General features: G+C 53.5%; 1 protein-coding gene across 2 annotated transcripts in view; it reads left to right on the top strand.

Moving 5' to 3' along the window:
• MBP (myelin basic protein) overlaps nucleotides 1–22,701 on the top strand; it is a 109,362-nt gene that overhangs the window by 61,379 nt on the left and 25,282 nt on the right. The window contains exons 4-5 of one of the 2 annotated variants that reach the window (XM_022560016.3): nucleotides 11,631–12,052; nucleotides 18,676–18,753. In XM_022560016.3, coding sequence (XP_022415724.1) covers nucleotides 11,631–12,052; nucleotides 18,676–18,753 — 500 coding nt within the window. Of the gene's footprint in view, nucleotides 1–11,630; nucleotides 15,919–18,675; nucleotides 18,754–22,701 lie in introns of those variants that run through there. The other variant, XM_089895347.1, reaches the window with a different exon arrangement.

Raw genomic sequence — 22,701 nt, 5'->3', positions numbered from 1 at the left:
TGCTCTCAGGCCACACAGAACCGTCCAGGACCTTCCCTCCCTCCCTGCCTCCTTCAGCTGCCCCCCTGCTGGTCTGCATCGGCCCAGCTCAGCGTCCACAGGGCCCAGGGGGAGGCACCTTGTCCCGAGGAGGTCACGGGCGGGTCGTCAACGTTAAGACCCTGAAACCCTTCCGTCACCTCGACTTGAAACTGGGTGGAATAGCAAGTACAGTTGGCATCTAGAGATCATCCCCGGCTGCCAGCGTCCAGGGAGGGGATTCACATCCTGAAGGAGGTGGGGTCTCCTTGGCCACAAGGGCAGAGGTGAAGAGCAGCAGAGTCAAAGATGCAGAAATACGGACGCACCTGATGCGAGCGGGCTGCCACGACGGTAGTAGGAGTTGGGGTCAGGGAAGGTCAGGTAGAGTGACCCAGGGCCCTTGGAAGCTGGGCCGGCTGACCTGTGAGATTCCCGCCCCAAATGTCTGGGCATCAGGTGGCACACATGAACACGGGGTTTAGACACATGTGGATAGATCCGCCTCCGTGGGACCAACATCCCTTCTCACTGTGCTCTCGGTGCTCTCGGAAAGCCCTGGGATGAACTAACACCCCTCACACCACGGCACTGAGCAATAGCTCAGGGCATCACAATGCACAGAGCGTTCGCAGGGATTAAAAGCTTTATCCCCAAGCAACCACTTTCTAAGGACGACATTTCATGCCCTGCATTTCGACATGTGTAGACCTTCAGGCCAGAAGGGACTTTGCAACCTGCTCCAGCCCTGCTGTGAGCGATGTTGGCCTTGAGTGATCACACATGAGCAATGCAGCGACACCGCCTCAGTGCCCAGGACCTGCTCCACCACCTGGCAGGTTACACGGTGCAATTGCATCCTTCAGATTCCTCAAACCAGGGTCCCTCGGAAATAAACCAGGACCTGTAGCAAATGATGCCAAATTGTCTCTGGGATAAAAATGTAAAATGTTACAGTGAGACTCAAGGAGATCAGATTTTCTTCAGCTTTGGAGAACTTTGCAATACTCACACATCCACGTATGTCTGTACGGATTTATTTTCATGATGTGGAAATGCTGACTTTCTATGTTTGATAGTTTCCTTATGAAATGATCTGATTAGTCAAGGTTCATGCAACAAAACATCAAAATAGATTATTAGAGGCACCCATTGTGTTTAAGTTAGAATGTTCATAAATCAGTCTTTTAAAGTGTCTACTTCTACTGCATGAGAAGATAGGGAATATTTCCCATTTCTTCAGTCGGATTCCTTCTAGAATGTAAATGGTGTCTGATTATACGATCATGATAAACGGTCTCAAAACGATTTCTAAAAAAGAAAATAAACCCAAAAAATCATGAAAATATTAGCATGCACTTGACTAAAGCAATATATATCTGGGAACAGTTAAAACAGCAGATAAAGAGAGTTTACCTGAGAACATTTTTATAATTGGTGCTTGGAGTGTTTCCTTTATTTCCATTTATCTAATTGTTACGTTACCTTTTCTTAAGCTGAACAATCATGTTTTACTGCCTGAGGGTTTTTTTTTTAAGTATTTCACTGAATATTTCTTCACTTACAGAGTTTTCAAGTTATTTTTATCCTTAAAAAAGAGCAGTAGCTGACACTAGCTGGTACTGGACTGGCACTGCGTGGGCACTTTCTCAGTGCTGGGAGGCCGCCTGTGAAAAGCAGACATTGTGTGAAGCGCCCCCATCTCTGCCGCTAGACATTTGACACCATTGTTCCTGCGGCTTCCAGGGACAGACAGTGCTGCAGGACAGATCTGCAACTGTGCCCAAGAAAAGATCTAAAAATAACGTTCTCAGTTACTAAGACGATAGAAAATGTATCGATTATTTTTTGCATTGTGAGCCGTGGACTGTACCGTCCCCTCAGCTCCTAGAGGCCAGTCTCCAGACCCTGCGCGTGGTCCTTCCGTTTCTAAAAACAGCAGCACGCTCCCATCCTTCTCAAACCTGGATGACAGTCTCCCTGACTACCAGCTGGAGAAAACCGTGCCTTCCAGAGGCTCCTGTGGTTGGTGAAACAGTCCCAGAGTGTCTCCCTTTTGCCATAAGACATAACACGATCACAATTGATACCTCATCATATTCACAGGTTCCACACACTAAGAGAAGAGGGAATTGTACGAGGGGTGAGGATTATTGTGACCCATTCTCACAGTTCTGCCTACACAGGCATGAAATGAATATTGGATGGATGGATGGGTGGGTGGATGGATGGATGGATGGATGGATGGATGGGTTGATTGACAGGTGGATGGATGGGTGGATGGGTGGATGGATGGATGGAAGGGCTGGTGGGTGGGCTGATGGGTGAGTGGGATGAATGGATGGATAGATAGATGGATGGGTGGGTGGGTAGGTGTATGGGTGGGTGGACGGAAAATGTATGGGTTCTTACACAAGGTATCCCCAAACCAGTTTTATAAACATCATAATAATAGCAACAGTAACAAAAGCCCCCACTGAGTGTTCACTGTGCCCCGGTGCTAAGAACACTCTATTACGTGCACCTCAAGTGCTTGTCGCAACAGTGATCTGGGGGAGCTCCACGTGTTCGTTCAGCCTTGCCCATGAGGCACCCAAGGCGTTGAGAGATTAGACCATGTGGTCAAGGTCACATAGTAGGTGGTAGAACCAAATCAAAGTCTGCTGGGTGTGCCTGCAGCAGACTCTGGTCCTGTAGTCCAAGTTCAGTTTAACACTACCAGCATTTGTTGAGCACCACTGTGTAAAACTGGCCTAGAGGTAGGAGTACCTGTTTCAGCTTATTTGCTCCCCACTGAAAAGCAAGTGGTAGTGGTGCCTGCGATGCCACCTTCTCGGGGGGATCCTGCAGCCTCTGCGAGTCTGTGCAGAGTCACTGTGAGAATCCCCAGAGGCTGCACAGGGAACAGAACCGTGTGAATACCGGGTTCTTTGGAATCTCATCACCTTGACACCAGCTGGGTACCGTCGTGCAATGGAGAAGGTGCAGACTGGGGGGGGGGGGGGTGCCCGGCTCCGGCTCTGGCTCAGCGCGGGGCTGCCTCGCCCGTGACCCCGTCCCCGCTGTGGGAGGGTTTGAGGGGCCAGCTATTTAGAGCAAATAAAAACTATATGTTCTGGGTCCACAAAGGAGGCATTCGTGTGAGATGTGTGGGTTGGCAAGATTCGTTTGTGGCAAAGTTTTAAAGAAATGTCTGCAGGCAGCCTGCGGGCGGCCGCATACCTCTCATAGATGCAGAATTTCTGCCGGAGCAGATCCACAGGCCACAACCATGGGCCTTTTTGTTCCTTCGCCCTCCCTGGTGACCCTGAGCGCAGCGTGCCAGGAACAGAAGTATTCCACATACAAGGAGGGTCCTCTTCCCCCTGGCCCACACTGGCAAATTCCAGGGCTCCACGGGCCCAGGGGCGTGGCCAGCTCCCCTGCAGAGAGGGGCCCGGCCCTGCTCAGAGGGTCGCAGGCCAAGGGCAGCGGGTGATTGTAAGGGGCGGCTCCCTCCTGCCCTTCCCCCCACCCCACCCCCCAAGACCGCACGCCTGTCCCTGTCGCGTTAACGTGAGGTTCTGCCCAAGGCCCTGAGCTCACAGCCTGGTTGTGGCCGTCGGTTTAAGGCAGCCCCTTGAAGGACAGGCACTGCAGAGCCTGCGGGCTGCTCCCCGCAGCCGATGCCTGGCCTTTCCGGGCAGGCTGCTTCAGGAGGAAGGACGCTGGGTGCGCGTTCAGGCCGAGCCCAGCAGACCCCATGCCTGGCAGCCGGTGCGGTGCCTCCACCCGCAGGATGGAGAGGGGCTGACGGTCCACAGACGGGACAGGCACGGTGCTTTCTTATGTGGATGGTCACGTGAGATGGCCCGAGATGTTCTTCTGTCAGGTAACACGTATCAGCAGGCCCAGAGAAAAGTTACGTGGAAACTCGACCAACCAAAATGAGAATCCCGGCCAGGACTCAGGCCTACCAGATGAAACGATGTCCACCTCCTTTTTCTGTAGCTTCCCTGATACAGAATCTCTGCTTGGCGGGCAGTGGGGGCGGGGGTGGGTGGAGCTGGAGCCTGTTTCTGCAGAAGGAGGCCAAGGTTCTGCGTGGTCACTGATGGGCCGGGAGGGGACTGGCAGGGCAGGGCAGGACAGAAGGCTCTGCGGCGGTACTGCGTGTCCGCAAAGCTGCCTCGGGCAAGAATCCTGCAGCAGCAGATCCAAACCATCTCCCCACCACAGGAGCCAACTGAGAAGCGAAATTTACAAAGGCCACTGGAGGACAGTTGTGTTGTCTATTTCAGTTTCGAGTTCTGAGCTCCTGCCTCCTTGTTCCTGAGCTGTAGGAAACCCAATCACCTTCTCGTGGTTTTTTGGAAATAAGACCTCTTCTGCAATGGGCTGAAGTATTGGATAACTTTTCTTTCATTCTTACAACCATCTCTGTATCCCTTAAGTTCTTCTTGACTCTCAAGAAGGCCCTGTGAACTCAGATTTCCTCTCCCCTTCTGATTCAGGTCACCCGCCCTGAAGGGCTTGACTTTGGGGTCACACATTTGCCAGGTCAACTGGTCCCAGTGAGAGAGGGCCTGAAATAGTGTCAGTCGTGCTAATCTACATTTTACAATGGTGTCGATGGTCTCAATGATCTTTAAGATGACATCTGATGGGAAAAATATGGAAGAACAATATAAGTTATAAAGCATGAGTTTAAAAACAGCAAATCGAAGATCAAAACACTAAAGATTTCCTCCATTTTGTGGATTCCACAGTGAGAGTTCTTTCCATCTGTTCCTTAGAAATGGATTCCTATGAACAGTTATGAAAGTAGCACCTTTGGTGCTTTCGGGCTTATGGATTTCTTTTTGGATAATACTTCCTAAAGCGACTATAAGCTGGGAAACCAGGTTGCGAATCACTTTAGGGGAAAACTGTGCAGTGCGCCAGGGCAGCGGGGCTCACAGCCGCTCTAACTTCTGCCCCTGTGCATCTAGCGGAAAGTGCGCAAGTGCCCCAGAGCCCCGTCCCCACTGTGGCTCAGTGCCCTCCCCACCCAGGAGGGTGACCACCCCATTCCATGCAAGGTCGCTGGGGTGCTCGGGCTCTGGGTAATTTCTTCCTCGGGTATCACACGACGTTACAGCAGGGAAAGGATTGGGACGGCGGGGTCCCGGTGACCTCCTGAGCACTGCCTGAGCTCCTAGGAGCCCTGGTGCCGGCAGCTTGGACGTGAACTGTACGAACCCCAGCAATTCCTTAGACAGTCGTCTCTACTTCAGGCCCTATAAAAGGTAACCAGGAAGCAACTTGCGGTGGGCTTCTATGGGGCATCCATAGGAGATTGTAGCCGGGTACACTGTCTTTGTCAGACCCACCAGCAAGAAGTGGCAGAGACAGTAAACTGGAAATCCATGGTTTTGAGCCAGGAAAAATCCCTGTGATGGGGGACAGACCTAGCAAATCAGTTCAATTGTGACTTTAGTTTCTGGGTGATTTTTTTTCTTTCTGTAATTTAAAATAGTCAACTAAAATTATAGTCTGGGCTACAAACCTAATTAGATAGGCCACCAAAAACAATTGTTTTTAAAACCAAGCAAAAAAAATGTAGGTACAACCAGTGAGTCTGATTCCTCAAAATGAAGAAACAGATTTTATTTTCTATCAAAATATCTGAATGGATGTCATGCGGGGGAAAAGTATATCTGTATAATATATACCGAAAGCCCCTCTGTGGGAGGTTGTTAGAGGTTGGTGGCAAAGCGAGAAGCTCTGAGGGGTTCAGTAGAGGCAGCATGGTGTTCGGGTTTTGGGACTTTTGCACGGGTCAGGGGGAGTCTGTTGGAACCCTGGCGCTTCCTGGTGTGTCCCAGCCCTGCCCCTCCCAGGAGGCCACCAGCAGCACTGGACCCAGAGCCTCCACTCGAGGTGGGCCTGTGAGGCATCTGTGGACAGATGCAGCCTCTTGGGTCAAAAAGTGACCTGAAGACATGGCCCGGCCCTTTATTCTGAGATGATGCCTTTCCTGTTCTTTTGATACCCAAATTCCCTTTCTTTCTTTAGTGAAATGTAGGCTAGTACGTGGTAGTTACTTGTTTTCTCTTTATAGCTTACCTGTAAATAAAATAAAAGCTTCTCGAAGCTCTGGATATGCCGGTGTGAAGACCTCACCCCTAATTTTTACTATTTTACGGGTCTGTGAAGTCTGGGAGCCTCCTGTTGAGATGGGAATGATGCCTGTAAACAAACCCACAGTGGTGATTTGCAGTGGGCTAAGCCTCTACCACACATCTTTAAAGTTTGTTATGGCAAAACCTCTAACTGGGTGAGTGGTGATCATTTCTATCGTTTCCAGTCTCATTAAAGATCTGATCAGCCGTGAAGATGAAATTTTATTGAACTTCCCTGACGATCCCTTATGGAAGGATGATCCCTTACGATCGATCCCTCTCTAATCATAGGAAGAAACGTTAAATCAGTTGTGGTGAAAAGAAGAACACTTCTATCTTATCGATAGAAGGTTTTCATTTTGTCGTTAACTTTAACAGACTGACGCACTCACGGAGGGGATTTCTGTATTATGTGTTCTTCTGGTTTGATGAGCGATACAGCCCCGCTCTGAGAAACTGAATACATCCTTTCTGTTCCTGTTGACCTGAGAGCCTGTGGCATTTGGAGAAACGGGCAAACTCAGAAGGTGAAGCCGCAGCCAGTGCTCACGCTGACCCCCCCCCGATAGACTCAGGATGTTCCCATGGTGGTGGGAACAGAGCTGCCCGCCCGGGTCAGCGCAAAGCTGGGAAAAGCCCTGAGTTCCAGCGGGACAAGTGCTGTCCCCGCAGGCGCGGCTTCCCGACGAGAGCACTCAGGGCCACAGGACACTGGACACCGAGGGTGGCAAACACCCGACACCACCACGGGCTCCAGGTCATCAGCATCTTTGACAGTGAACTTCCCTGATAATTACGTGCTCTGAGCTTGGGTGAACAGGAGGTGTCACTGACCGCGTACACTGCTCGGCTAAAGGGCAAACCTAGTTACTGGGAGAATGAAGAACTCACTGCCCACTCCACCCCGGCCTGTTAAAAAAAGAAAAAGTGCAGAATGGGGGGCCATCCTATGGTTTCTGACTTTCTGGGTCTGGGGTGCGCCTCGGCGTCTGTGTGTGTCCTCACGTTTGTACGCACACACGCGTGCACGCATGTGGTTTTGATGAAAGTTGGTGATGGAATATGATTTCCATGGCTGTGATGGAAAAAAGCATAAGACACACAGTCTAGGTAAAAACAGTCATATTTAAATATAGACCAAGATTCACTTCATCATCACAATTTCTTTGAGATGATCTTATATGAATATGTGATGTGTGTCGTTTTCTGGTTATAGCAAAAATGATATGGAATCTTAGAAAATAATGATTTTCAGGCTTCCTCAACTCAGCTTTTTTGGGTGTTAACAGTCATTAACATATTCTGCCAAGGGCAGCTGATGTAGTAAATTGTGGGCAGAGGTATGCGTGCAGGTCAGGGGGAGGCGGGGGAACAGAGCCCCACAGAGTGCTGGGGGCTTCCAGGGCCCTGTGTCTTGCAGGTAGGGCCCAGGCTGGGCTCTTAGCTCAGGATGGCGGCGCTCTAGGATGTCCCTCCATCTCTCCCGGTCAGTCCCTCTGTTAAACAGAAACGTTTTAGCCATCGGTCATCTGCAGTTACATGTGACCCTGAGAGGCAAAACCTAGTGCCAGTTCAAGCCAGCAGGGGCTGGCGCAGGCTTGCGGGGCGCCCAGAGCTGGGGATGGTCTGCAGTCGGCAGTACGTAGACGGCAGCTGGGGACCCAGAATGAACATCACTGCCTCCGTCGAGTCCTGTTTCACTTTTCTCTGCCTCGGTTTCCTCACATGAGTAAAAGGGCTTGTAAAACGACCTGCCTCGTGGGGTTGCTGGTAATGCCCAGAGCATCCAGCGAGCGCTCAGCTTTCCCTGTGGGCAGTGACCGGACACTACATTTACCGGAGGGGTGGCCCTGGGGCACACCCAGCACGCCTGATCCCTGTATGTGCTGCTGAAACGGGCTCGAGGTGCCAGAGGCCAGCGCGTGGCTGCCCTTCCCCGTTCAGGACCGCAGATACCAAAGGCAGCTCGGGGCCCTTGCTGCGGAGCACGGGGGTCAAGCTCAGCCTCCAGGGCCCTTCTCGGTGACGCCCTGCAAGCCCTGTCTCTGGGCAGGTGGGACGCTGAGGACCCACAGGCCCAAGTGATGCTGCCGAGACCTTGGGCTGGAGCCTCCCTCGGGTGGTGACACCTGTGAGTTGCTCTAAAGAGTAAACACCGCCCCAAGGTCGCCATCCTGCTCTGTGGGGGGGGTCTCTGAAGGCCCCAGAAGCCACCCTCCAGCTGGTGACGTCCTCTGCTCCTCAGAGGCGGTCCAGGGAGCAATTCGTGATTTAATATCTCCACTCCCAGAAGTCCAGTGCGTTTCCCTGAGTTTCCTGGGGTCATTTTAGCCATTAGATGGAGGTGGGGTTTTTTAAGACATTTGTGCAATTTTCTGTAGAATTTGTACAATAATAGAGGATTATAAGTGCATGTTTGGGTAGTAGAGCAGAGCCAGACCTGTGCCTCTCACATTGTGCACTAGAGGCTTTGCTCCAGACAGAGTCTAAAGAAGAACTCTGCCCTGGGCTTTAACTCGATTAAAGCTGTTATTAATTGACAAATTGAAACTGCCCTTGTCCTAACCCAAAATGCTGCAGATCCACAGATTTTAGCTTCTCCCTGTGCTCCTTGCGTCCTGGGAGAAGCTACTTTCAGGACACAAACGCCCTTCTCTGTGCCTCACAAACACCCATATTCAGAGACACAAAAGCCAACTGTTGTAAAAATATTAGCATTCAGAGGCGCTTGTGTTTCGTTAATGCATTTAATCATGTACAATATAGTGACTGTTTGCCCTTTACGTTTGCATTAATTTACGTCAGCCACAGAATTTAAAGCACAGCTTGAAAATCAGACTCTTTCTGTTGCAACCTATAAATTAGGATTGCATCCCTGCAAAAATCTACAGCTTTGTGCGGCCACAGCATTCTTCATGGTGCTTTTTCACGTTGCTGCGATACGGTGAGGGATTTGATATGTGATAAATATCGGTGTTCTCATGTGGTTCAAGTAACCAGTGGTCATAAAAGACGTGCCATATTCTAAGTGGCATATTTGCAAGGCCTGTAGCGTGGCCGGCGTTAGGCACACCTGAGAGCTGTGTGCACCCTCTTAGCAGCAGAAAAAAGACCCCGGGATCACAGGGTCTGGCTGTTTGCCTGGTACTTGGTCTCTAGCAAACGTTTATGATACCCGTTGGGAGCCAGTTACTCTGCTTTGGAAACATAAGTCAATATACTGACTGCACGATGAGTGTCACCCACGGGACAGTCTCTTGACCCCTGTGACGTTGTTAAAGGAGTGTGGAATCACTCGGGTTCTGTTATTTGTGGAAGTAGGGGTTGTAGATATAAAAACTCCCCCGCATACATGTAACAAAAGGAAAGACCCTCGTTGCAATCATCCCCCAGACACGTGCCGTTCCTTCCTGGCACCCCAAGGACATGACCTTGGCCCTGCGCCCTATCTCTCCCTTGACCATAGCCCCTCCCACCTGTGCTCACCCGCACCTGTGCTCACCTGCAGGCTGAGCCTTCTCCTCCCTTGAAGTCTGGTCCCACCCACACCCCATTCCTTGGCTGTCTCTGGGCACTTTCCGCGAAGAAAAACCCTTTGCCTCAGCCCTTGAAGCCCTGCATAGTCTGGCTGGCCTGTCTTGAATCCTTCTCCTCTCACCTCTTCCCTCCACCATCCCCTCCCCTTTCCTCCATCATCCCCTCGCCCCCCCCTCCCCCCACCATGCCCCTTCCCCATGTACCCCCCCCTCCCGCTCAGCACCTTAAGCCTTGCACGCTCGGGCTCCAGGCCTTCCTGCTTCTCCTCAGGGAACAGGCCAAGCTCATTCCCGAGGACCCTGTCCTGGGCGTCCCTCTCTGCAGAAGTCCGTCCCCCCACCCCCCGGCCACCCCGCCACCCCCAGCCCCGTCCTCGGCCCACACTCCCGTGTCGTCCAGCGGTCCCCTCAGGGGGCCTTCCTGATGCCCCTTATCCTGCTGTTTCCTCTCACACCATTACTCAACATGAAACGACGCATTGTGTCTGTGTCCTGTGGCAGCCACACAAATGACCGCAAACTGGGCGGCTGAAAACAGTAGGAATTTCTACCCTCTCGGTTCCCAGGTGTGGGCAGGGCAGCGCTCTCCCCGAAGACTCGGGGGGAGGGTCTTCCCCGGGTCACCCGCCTCCCCGTGTTCCCAGCAACCCTGTCTTGTACACACACCAGGCCACGGCCTGCTTCCATGCCACGTGGCCTCTGTGTGTGTGTGTGTCTGCGTCCAAATCCCCCTCTTCTCACAGGGACACTGGTCATTGGGTCGGGGCCCACTCTACTCTAGTGAGACCCCATCGTAACTGGGTTACATCTGCAAAAGACCTAACCCTCAAATAAGTTCACAGTCACAGGTACTGGGGACGAGGATGTAGACACACCATTTGGGGGGGGGGACATTATTCAACCCATAACGTTCGTTTTCATCTGTGTTCATGCGACAAGGACCACATCTTGTTCGCCTAGTGCAGGGGACATGACACTTGCTAGGCGCTTGGTAACGATGGGTGGCTGGGTGGGCGGATGGACGGGCGGATGGATGGGTGGATAAGTGGATGGATGGGTGGATAGTGGATGGATGGATGGGTGGGTGGTCGGATGCTGTTGGTAAATGCTAGTACACAGATTTCTGGGCAGTTTGATGGATGGATAGTGTGAGTAAAGCCACATTTGCCGTAGGTAAGTAATAAACTTTGGAGAAGAACCTAACTACATGACATTCATTTATACCCACCTGTGGTAACTGAGAGCAAGATGGAGGTACTGTCATTCTCGAGAGGAATACTGTGTATTTTTGTAAAAAGCTAAGGGAGGATGGTGTGCCACATGAACTACCCCGTTTCCACTTAAACTTTCTGATTGCTGCTGCTTACAGAGGAGAAGCCAAACCAAAATGTCCTGAACAAGCAGCTCTCTCTCATGCAAGAGGCCTCTTGTGGACTCAGGGTACTAAAGAGTTCTAAATGCCCCATTTCTTTAAGGCATGAATTGCAAAAGGTGTGGGCAGTTCCACTTCTAGCAAGAATGCTAAAAATACCTTTTGTCAAATAAGTGCTCCCAACACGCTTTGCTTAGGCACCAGTAGCCTTTTAGATGATAAACGTGCCATCAAGGCACCTGCAACCCTGGAGCCCCCCCAGGGCAGGCGTGGCAGCACCTAGGGGAGATTGTGTGCCTGGCCCTGTTTGCTCGGGAAGGCCCAGTGCCGGATCTGGAGCACCTGAGACAATTCCCAGGGCCTCTGAGACACAGAGCCGCCACCAGGATGCTCGGGCCGGATGGGCTCTGCCCAAGGCAGTCCGGGGCCGCGTGGAGCTCCTGGCGCCTGCGCACCCTGTGGATTTGATAGGAGACGGCCGGTTCCCCAGCCCAGGAAGAAAGCAGCATTGTCCGTGCCCCGCTTTGCACAGCCGTATTCATATCTCACTGTTGTTTGCAGATGTGGACCAGAACAATGGGACCCCCTTGCAGGACACAGCGGTGACAGACTCCAAGCGCACAGCGGGCCCAAAGAATGCCTGGCCGGGTGCCAACCCAGCTGACCCCGGGGGCCGCCCCCATTTGATCCGCCTCTTTTCCCGAGATGCCCCAGGGAGGGAGGACAACACCTTCAAAGACCGGCCCTCAGAGTCAGACGAGCTCCAGACCATCCAAGAAGACAGCGCAGCTGCTCCCGAGGGCCTGGATGTGATGGCGGCTCAGAAGAGACCCTCCCAGAGATCGAAGTACCTGGCCTCGGCAAGCACCATGGACCACGCCAGGCACGGCTTCCTCCCCAGACACAGGGACACGGGCATCCTCGACTCCCTCGGCCGCTTCTTTGGCGCGGACAGGGGTGCACCCAAGCGGGGCTCAGGCAAGGTGAGCTCTGAGGAGTAGAGGCGCATGCAGGTCGTGCCTCCCAGGCGGTGTAAGCGGAAAAGGAAGGGAATCTGCAGGTGAACTCGGCCGTTAGAGGGAGTACAGCCTCCGTGCTGTCTGGGGAAACGTGTTGTCCTTGCTGGAGGTGCTTACGGGTTCCTGGGAGGGGCCTGGGTCACGGCTTTCGATTTTTCCACCCTCTCTCCCCTGCTCACCAGGGATGCGGTCAGAATGTGGTCCGGGAAAGGAGAACGTTCTGAATTCACATCTCCAGGGTGGTGTGGACGTGGGCACTGTGGTCTTTTGTGTCTTATGCTTGGGGGCTTTAGGGCTGACGTGGCTTCTGCTGCCCCCGCTTCGGGGCTCCACATTGGGCTATTGCCAACGTTTTCCTGGACTCAGTGCCGCTAGCTTCGTGTTGCTTTGCGACAATGATATGATTGAGGACTTTGGAACAAACTCGAAATTTAAATTCGCCTTGAGCAGACGTTCTCTTTTGTCTGAGTTGTTTAGGGAAATAAATGAGTGTGAGGGATTAAATGAGTGCGTCTATGAATCAAAACTGTATTAGTTTGTTATTCCATTCATTTGAATGTAGAATTTGTGAAGTTTCATTATTTAAATGTTCTGTAGATAAAAATGTGTCACAGGAGAAAATCGCTCCTATTGTGGTCCGGTTTGTGAAAGTGGCTTCTGGACTAGATTGTGAATAGATCATCTGTGGCTGATGCTTCATTGAAAAGCTAATCCCCAAGTGGCATTCCGATAGCAAACAAACACATCGCATGCGCGGCACCTGAATTTTAGAGTGTTGGATGGCTGGGTGATTTTGGCAGGAGTGAGGTTTTTCAAAAAAGCCCCTGGTTTATTGGGTGTGCTCACAAAACACCTAAGATGCAGCTTTGCTTCTGGCTGTGCCCTGTGCTCATTCTGAAAGGCCTTTGGGAAGTTGTAAGGGGCTTTGAGTCGAGTGTGGAGCAGAGGCCCTTTCATCGTGGTCCTATAACATCATCAACACTGGGGCACTGGGAGTTCAGGAGTTTCTCGAATTTGCTTTAGTCTCTAACTACAGTTCTTAAAATTAGTGACGATCCTGAAATGGTTGGAGATAAACACAGATGTCAGCTGCGCCTTTTGTGTGGGGTTAAAGGAGCGTTGAGCTTTCGGGGACCTGCTGGGAGCTGAGATCTGTCACGTGACACTTGGCAGGACTTCCTGTGAATAACTCCATGTACCTTTTGTGCTTATAGAATTCACTTTCTGATTGGTTTCTTCAGTGTCCTGTACTTGGGGGCAGTCTTCCCTCACCCTGAAATGTGGGTCCTCTGACCTATTTCTAATGCCGATTTCCATCCGAGATGCTTTATCAAGCACGGCTGTCAAACCACACCAGACCCTGACTGCCTAATCAAGTCTTGCTATTATGCAAAGCACCCCATATGCATGCAGCGTCGACAGTCTTGAAACCTTAAACTATTCTGCTTAACCCAAAGAACAGGAAAAATAGATTTAAACTGTACAGAAGAGATGAAGCAGCTGGATATAGCATATATTGCAAAACAAGCTTCATTTCGGTGGTAATGGGTTAAGTTAAAATAAAATCGTGAAAGCGTTTATGTCGACTGTTGTGACCTCATCTCAAAATGAATATATATTAGACATACCTGTTTTTCTTCCTTTATGTAAAAGTACAACCTTGATTGCATCAAGTCTGATATTCTTCAACATTTTCAAAGAAAAGATTCCAGCCTCAGAAGTAGGCATCCACTTCACAAACTAGTCTTGCTAGGTTATCAAGGATTCAGAGAAATCAAAACATTTTCACAGGATTTTTAAACATAAAAACAATGTTTAAATAATGGATTTAGAACTTTTGAAGTATCAATTCTGTTCACTACTGGATGTTGCGTAAAGAAGATTTTTGAATGAGCAGCCTCGCCCTTTGATGCCAAAGAAATCCATTAGAGTTCGAATGCAAAATCATATCCGTAGTTGCTTATTGCAAACCCAGGCTAGGGATACATTCCTGTCGAGTATCTTTGCTGAAAATACGCAGTGGGCCTTACTGGCAGCCTTACTCAGCTCACCTGTCTTACTGTGGATTCTGTGTTCACTTTTACACACTGGAGGTGTAAGCCTCACACACTCTGCACCCAGTGTCACACCCGCAATGGCCTGCGGTATTTATTGGTGTGGGCTTACTTTTTGGTTTTGATCTTATTTTTGCTTTGCTCTGTTTATAAATCAGGAGAGCCCTCCTTGTATTAGGTGCTAGAAAGGTCCTTTGGATTGAAGCGTGTGAAACTGATGGGAGCCCTTGGCTCCCGGAACAGGGGCTGTTTGTCGCCTGCCCCCCTCCTCCGAGGGCACGTGGGGTGGCCCCTGGGTGAGCAGCGGCAGCGCCCCCTGCCCTGGGAATGCACCAGCACACCCACCCTCTGTGCGGCCGGGAGTTGACATTCGAGCAAAGCGCTCACAAATTCCTTGAGGCGGCATATACTTTCGAGAGAGCCGTACATGAAAAGTGCATTCACGAGACCACGCGCCTTTGTGGCAGGAAGAAAGAAAGGCGGAGTTGTTGCCTTTAAGAACCAGGTTTCCAAGTCCCTGGAACCTGGGGCCCTGTGAGGAATGGGCGGGTGGTCAGGACGGAGATGCCACTGCATTTGGTCAGTCTTAGCGGGTGGAGGGGGTCCCCTAAGCTGCCCCACCTACCCACCCGTCAGACCCGCCACTCCGGGGCCAGCGCTGCACCCTCGGGCTTAACAGCAACATCGTGACCTGTTAGCTTGGGCAATAGCCAGGGTGGCCGCAGTGATGTGACACCCGGACCCCCCCCCAGTAGGGATGCAAGGGGACAGGCCTGTCTCGCCGTCCTCCGCATCGGTCTACTTTCCTACAGGTGTTTTACAGCAGGTTTCTGTACTGGTGGTTATACCTGTTTTCCTCTGTTGACTACAGTCAGAGCTGCATTTACAACCTGCTGCTCTCAGCACCCGTCTGTCCTCAGCATGCCACATGACCTCCCTGCCTCTAACCTTGATTGTGTGGGATAAGAACGCTTGCTGTCACTCAGTGCCCTGGGGTCTAAGCAGTCTTGCAAGTTAATCACAACGTTCTGTTTCCTGCCTTTTTTTCCACCGCATTTCAATTTCATTGAACACATTTTAGTTCTACGGTAACTTAACTCCTCACCGTTAACATGGCACCCTAATGTTAGAGATGTATTCTGTAATCCCCCGGGGAGGGTGACAGGTGGAGGTGACAGGAAGGACACGGCAGGCAGGCAGTGTCTGAGCAGGCTGCCCCACCCCGTGTGAGTCTAGCCCTGAAGTCGGGGGCCGGCGGAGCTGCGCTCGCTCATTTCAGCCGAGAGTGTGCCCGCTCACGATGCAGCGATGCACGAAACATGGATCTCAGCTAACGTGCGTCTACGTGGCCACGACCCAGCCACTCAGTACATCAGTTTGCCAAGAGTCTTTCTAGAGAAAGATCCCTGTATGCTGGGTATATGTGTTTCTGCGCCCAAACACTTGTTGAGAGTTCCTACAGGAATTCCTTCTGACGTATCATCCCCCTGATCAATTACGGATCCATTACTGATCGGCTCCCAGCGCTTTGCCGTGTCCTCCTGTGGCCTCACCCCTCCGCTGTCTTTAACCAGGCGAGCGAGAACTCGGAATGGGGCGCCCCTGTGTTGGCAGCCATTTGGCTGCGTCCTCTGAGTGAAAGGTTTGTAGATTGTGTTGATGTATTTAATGCCGATTGCCTTCTGTGATTGTATTCCGATTTGACTTTGTGATGACCTTTTGCTTTTTATATATTTCTTCCTTTTTATGCATTTATTAAACGTTTTAACAGACTAATTGCATGTGATTTTTTTAAGTTGTCTTTTTTGGTGACCCTCCCTTTACTAAGCACATGGTGTAACTGGTATTTTCATGACCTTCTGACACAGCAGGTGTCAACCAACAGGTGAGCCTGGGGGCCCGAGCACACCCTTCTGCGCACAGTTTTCACGCCTCTGCTTTACACACAGACGTTCTGTTCTTTTCTCTCCACTGGCAGTTCAGTATCCTGGTCTTTCTGTTAGGACTGTTCTCGTTCTGCCTGAGGTTTACTGTTTCTCTCAAAGCACCGTCCTGTACATGTTGGGGGAAATGACTGTATTCTTCCCTGTGCCTGGGACACGGGACCCTCAGTAGCATTTACTGAGTGATTGAGCACAGGAAAGACGGCCCCCGCCTGGGCTCCCTGGGAGGGTACATACCAGGGGGTAGAAGAAACAGCGGAGAATCTGAACGTAGAGGCAGGCTGGTTCTTTTAAGGATGACAGGTAGTTTGTGAAATTGAGGGTAAGTTCGGGGTTGCTGGTGAACTAGAAATAAGTGCAAAGACATGGGATTAATTTCAATCTGTCTCCCATTCGTCTGTGCCCGTATCCTGCCACCAGACCCTGTCCTAACTCATGCCCTGTTAAACTCACTTCCATGTTATGGTGTTGCTTTCCATCATCGCTGATGTTCCTTTTGGTAGAAGGAACAGGCAATTCCTACCGGTTGGTGGAGAGCTTAGCTTGACATCTGAGGGAATATCTCATCATTAGGGGAAGAAAACACTCCCTCGATCTCTCGTGGAAATCACTAAGTGTGGATTTAGCATCCCAGAATTGGAGAAATCTCTTCCCACACTCTGGTTTGATAGGTCATCGCGGAGTTTCCCCATCACGGACAGCACCGCGCTCTTAAGCCCTCGGGAAGCGTGCTGCTCCACGAGAGACAGCAGAAGGCGGACAGGGTGACACGCGGCTTCCGGAAGAGGCCTTCCTGCCTTTTCTCCTCCTGCCCTGCGGGTGCCCCACGCCTTCTGCTGGAGATGCTCTCCCTTTGATCCTGAGCACGTCTGGACGCGAGGTGGAGAACCTTCCTCTGCTCTCACACAGACAGACAGAGCTGTCTTCCGTCCTCCTGCCGCCGCAGGAGAGGCAAGCCGTCAGGGAGGCATCCGTGGGCCAGTCTGTCGCCCAGGGGGCCACCCCATCTCAGAGCCGTGGGCCATCCCTGCCCTAGGCTGCGTGGCCAGCGCCCAGGAAGCCGGGGTGGCAGTAGAGGGGCCTTAACACCAGCCCCCAGAGCTGCCTGAAAATGTCGCAGAGAGATTGACCTCTTCGTTAAGAAGGGATGTGGTCTTAAATAGAGGACTAGAAAATTCTTTGCCTTTGGACCAAGTGTAGGCATGGACCACAGGCCGTTTTTGAGGGTTTTCACCCTCAGTGGGGACAGCCTGGCCTCATCAAGGCAGAGAATCCACAGGCTTATCCACTGAGGTGTGCTTCTAAACAAGTACTCAGTGGTCTTATTTAAGTACCCAATACCGTGCATCAAAGTCGCCAGTACTTCTTGCTAGTATTGAAATAGCCTCTCCCATGCGGAGACAACTGATTGTGAGGTGCACAGCTAAGTACACGCTCACCACGGATTTGCCTCTGGAAACCCTAGTGTGTTCACTTCACAGTAATATTTCTAGAATGCATATTTTCCTGTGTCATAACTACTGCTTATTTCCATGCATAACCAACTATTAACCTGGTTTTTAAAACTCCATTTCATCTGTAGCCAATATAAGACATCCCTTGAAACCTATTACACTGATTTTACCTCTTGACCCCTATGAGGCTCTCTGTCTCTGTCTCTGTCTCTGTCTCTCTCTTGCCATTTTGCTATGGCAGGTCAAAAGAGAGGAACTTCTTGCAGGCCCCTTACGTTGGTCCTGTAATAATATTCTCTCCACCACATCCCTCAACGTTGGTTGATTCGGCAGAAACTGTCTCGTAGCCGATAGAACAGGGAAAGCGCGCTCAGTTAGGAGCAAATACTATTCAGGAAGATTTATAACACTAGAGTTCAGGCTCGTTCACAGCTCATGAAGCAACTTCAGGTCCCTATTAATATTACTATTAAGCTCCTAAATGCCACCGACAGCAAAGAAGAACGGCCGTGAGAAAGCCTAACTCCAAGTGGTCGGCTAGGATGCCTTCTGAGTGCTCTGTTGCTCTTGAAGTGGTTCCCTTCTACTGTGGAACAGACTGAGGGGACCCAACTGAGAGCCACAGGTAACCGCACAGAGCAGGAAAGACTTCTACTTGTAAATCCAGAGCAGAAGCTAACACACTTGCTCTAAAAGAAAAATAAACTAAAATAAAACCCCCCAGAGTGTAAAAGCTATTCCATTACAGACTCGGAAAAGCCCTTTCAGCTCTTCACGTGAAGCTGCCTTGGAAATCTTACATGTCTGGTGCCGGCAACATTTTTAAGGAAATTTGGTCACATAATGAGCTATAGGCCCCCAGAATAGACTACGGGAAATAACTGTTCCCTAAACCTTTCTCCTTCCTCCTTTCTCTCTGTCGTCCCTCCTCCTGCCCCCGAGCCCTCAGGGGCTGTCCCCTGATATCTGCCCTCCCCGTGTCCCCTGAGCCCTGGCCACTGGCTGGTCCATCCTCCATCACCGTCACGTGCCTCATCCTCTAATCTTCACCCTCCGCTCGCCCGCCCTCCTCCCTGCCGCCAGGAGCTCACCCGCTGGAGGACGTGGACTCAGTGGCCGCTCTGTCCCTCTGGCAGGTCCCGTGGCTCAAGCAGAGCGGGAACCCTCTACCCCCTCATGCCCGCAGCCCGCCCGGGCTGTGCAACGTGCACCAGGTAAGACGGCTCCGCCCGGCGGCCGCGGCCATACCGCGGGGACGGCGCAGGCGCTGCCAGGGCCTCGCTCCCCCCCCCACGGGAGCCTTGGAAAGTCGCGTTTGTCAGACCGAGCAGGGCAGCTGCTGAGGGGAAGCGAGCAAAGGAAAATGTGCAAAGACGGAAGGGGGGGTCCTCGCGAGGGATGCGCGGCCTCGACTGGGGGTCCCGCCCAGACGGAGGTGGGACCAGGGTGAGGACAAGCTGCTGGAGCGAGCCTGGCCCCCGAGGTGGCTGGCAGCCATGGCCTTGACCCGCCTGTGGTCCCGTCTCCTCCGAAAACCGGCGCCTAGCGGACACGGAGCGCCCGCCGAGCACGAGGTGAGTGAGCTCTTCCAGGCGCCAGCCCAGCTGGGCTTCCCCGGGGGAGGACCTCCTTCCCGGCTGCCCCTCGGAGCTCGTAGGGACCGTAGGGACAGCCACGTGGACGGCGGGCTGGGGCGACCCCAGGGGAGGCGCGCGATCAGCCCGGGTCAGACTCAGCTCGCGGGGGGCACAGCCCCGCCCGGACCTCTGTTCTGGGGCCCCAGGAGGCGCTGTGCCCGGGCATCAACCGGCCTTACCAACCTCGGGAAAGCGCAGGAGGTTGAAACCACGTGGCACGCGACAGGAAAGCTAGTTCTGACTGAGCCCCGAGGGTGAGGATGGGGCCCCAGGAGTCCCGCTTGTGGATCTTCCTCTTCAAACGAAGCAGAGGGGGCCAGGGGAGCGGGACCCAGGCAGCCGGGAGCTGTGCCCGCAGCTGAGACCCACCGCGGAGCCCTCTGCCCCGCACCGGACAGTGTGACCACAGGGGCCTGCGGGACCAGCTGGTCCCAGGGGAGGAGGGGATCCATACGACGTAAAGGGTCGGCTCCTGGACGTCGGTCCGGGGGAGGCTGGCAGAGCGGCCGCAGAGCCAAGGGCCCGAGCCCGTTGTAGGACCCAGCCACGGGAGCGGTGCTGGGGCCACTGGCTGCCAGGAGGGACTTGCCGTCAAGCCCCCTCGGGTGGGCAGGGGCGCATCTCCAGGTGACAGCTGCAGTGGGGCTAGAGGGGTGCTGCCGCCGAGCCCGGGTTTCACGGGAATCGCGTTTCAGTTGTGACCATCGTGCTCACCGGTGCAGAGGGCCCCTCGGTGGCTCCTCAAAGCAAACAGCCCCATCCCCGGGGAAGTCGAGAGGGCCCCGTCCCACTGGAGGCACATAACCTCTGGGGCCCTCGGGCCTTGGCCTGGTCCACACTCAGCCTCGAGGAAGCCAGGGCTGGGCCCCAGAGGCCTTCTGGGGGGCCCTGGGCTCCCAGGCCAAGTGCAGAGAGCTGGAGCGGACGCTCCCTGTTTTCTGGCAGTGGGGATGCGGGCACGCAGGCGGGGACCCACGTGCTCCTTGTGCCCGAAGCCACCGGGACCCCCGTCCTCTCCTCCATGGGACACGTCGCCGTCAGAAAGCAGGCCTGCTCCACCAAGAGGCAGAGACATTGCCAGAAACCCCAGATGCAGTGCAGGGCGGGGAGGGCCAGAGGCCAGGTCTTTGGCATTTGGGGATGATAGGAAACTTACAGCAGAACGATTCTTCTCTGTTGGTGGAAAAAGGGCCGCAGCCCCGCCCTCCACAGCTTCATCCCAGACAGACCTCTGTGCCCGCACGTACACAACTGGCCAGAAATGCACGAGGTCCACACAGCAGCCCCAGGGATGCAGCATGGGGGCCGGGCGTCCGCGGCCTTTGCCTTTGCTGTCTGTTCACTGTGTCTTCCTCCGGCACGCTGCATTCTTCAGTATTTCAAGAAAGAGCTTATGTTTCTCGGAGCGTTAACGGCCCCGGACACAGGACAGCACTGAAGGGCCAGGTGGCACGAAGTGGTTTGAAAATACGACAAAGGGCACGTGGAGTGGGCTTGCGGAGGGGACAGGAGCCGTGGGGTGAGGCCACGGCCGGAGGGCTGACGCAGGGGCTGGGGATGGCGGTGCAGGACCACTGGCCGGCTCAGGACCGAAAGCTTCCTCCTCCTTCCCCTGCGGTTCGGAAACTTAAAGTCGGTGAGCGATGTCAGGCTGGCATCCTGCACCTGGACCTCCTTCTCTCTGTCTGTCTGTCTCTCCAAACAAACACACCAGGAAGGGTGGGAGAGCCCCACCTACTACACGTCAAGGAACAAGTGGGCTCAGCACTGTGGCTGCGCTTCCAGGACTGGGTCCCCTGCGAGGAATCCCTTGATTCCAGGAGCCTGAACACTTCTCTTGATTCTGACACAGGGCTGACCTTGAGGGCTGGAAGAGGACCATGGAAGACGGGAAGCCCGAGGCCACGCATGAAATAATATTTGATACCCAAAAGCAAGCTGGGAAAGCACGAATTCCAAGGCAGAATCAAGGAGCAAATATACAACAGGGAAGACAGCTCCGTGGGGAGATAGGCAGAGCCTTTCCTCTGGTTTCTCCATCATGTCACCCTGGCTCCGCATGGCTGGGCCTCTGGAAACTGCATGACCCAGAGCGCCTGGCGCCTGCGGATGGAAGGAGCTGGAAAGGTGCCCAGGGCGGGGAGCGCGGAGCAAGTGCCTCGCCCGAGTAAACCCCGTCCCACCCACACCTGCACGTCTGGGCCCTGGAGATGCAGGAAGAACAGAGGGGAAAGCCCCTGTTCCCACGCCCGTCAGCTGCTCTCACTGGCTTCCTTAAGCCCCTCTGCCTGCATCCCACAAACCCCGGGAACCGGTCCTCGTGGCCTGGAGAGGACACTGCCTGGACGCCCGGCCCGGGAGGTGCCCAGAGGTTCGTCCAGAGCCGCCCTGCCCGCTGTGACCCCGCAACCAACCGTCCCCAGGATGCTCGGGGGGTAGGAGTCGGGCTCTCAGCACCTGGACAAGCACAGGGTAAAGATGGAAACACGCGTGGGAGGTCCGAGTCCACTGCCCAGCCTCCGTGTGTCTGCTTTGAGCCTCCTTTCCTGGCCTGAAAAGCACACCAACGTCAGAAATAACCGTCTGTCCTGCCGACGCCCCGGGCCCCCGTGCTGATGGAAGCTGCCGGCGCATCGAGGGCGCGTCAGGCCTGCTTCCCGCAGGGACCCTGCGAGGCCGCCCCAGCTCTGGCCGTCAGCTCCTGGGTTCCTGCTCTCAGGCCTCAGCTTCCTCACCCAGAAAGCAAAGGGGTCAGAGTTGGCGACTGCAAACATCTCTCTGAAGACTGAGACTCCATGGTTATTTCCTCAAGTCTCCAGGGACCTGTCGTAAGCCCAGCCCCGCCAACCCCGAGGTACTCGGGGTGACTCCGTGCCTTAGGCTTGTGGGCTCTTGTTCTGCTCCCGGGAAGCACAGCCCCCAGACCCCAGGCATCACTCACATGGAAGGCCTTCCAGAGGCTTCCCTCGTATTTAGTCGTCAGGTTTTCTCAATAGATTTCTTCATGATGCCCAAGCAAATGGCTCTGACCAGAGCTGGGTGGTTTTGATGGGTCCTGGAGGTCTGGCCATGGGGACCCAGAGCAGAGCGAGTGGGACCCTGCCCACCTGGGCGGAGGCCGACTGGCGGTCGTGGGGCCGGGCCCCTCCTGGGGAACTATGGTCTACTCCCCCCACCCCCGAAGGGCTGCCCCCCAGTGCAGCTGCGCCCGGGCCCGCAGCCTTCACTTGCAGGAAAGACTGTTGCAACTTGGCTTTTCTTCCAAAATAATCTTCCGGACTCCGCATCCCTTAAAGCACTTGCTGTCGCTCTGCGCGAGGAGACTCCTGAATTCTAAGCCAAGCCAAGGCATCCGGGCTTACGCCTCTGCTGAGCTGTTTGATGTTTACGCTGGGAAGTCTTCTGCGTACTTCAGACACATTGAGGCCTTTAAAAATGGGTGCCTGGGAGCAAGGAAAACAGTCGGAGCGGTTAAGGCCGACATCTAACCTGTCCTCCCGCCGTTTTGGAAGGAGACACGGGAGG

The sequence above is a fragment of the Delphinapterus leucas genome, chromosome 14 (genome assembly GCF_059928025.1).
Source record: "Delphinapterus leucas isolate spDelLeu-1000000601 "Yukka" chromosome 14, BTC_Dleu_Yukka2, whole genome shotgun sequence".
Classification (NCBI taxonomy): domain Eukaryota; kingdom Metazoa; phylum Chordata; class Mammalia; order Artiodactyla; family Monodontidae; genus Delphinapterus; species Delphinapterus leucas.
The sequence above is the reverse complement of the archived record's forward strand: the minus strand, read 5'-3'. Positions and strand labels throughout refer to the sequence as shown.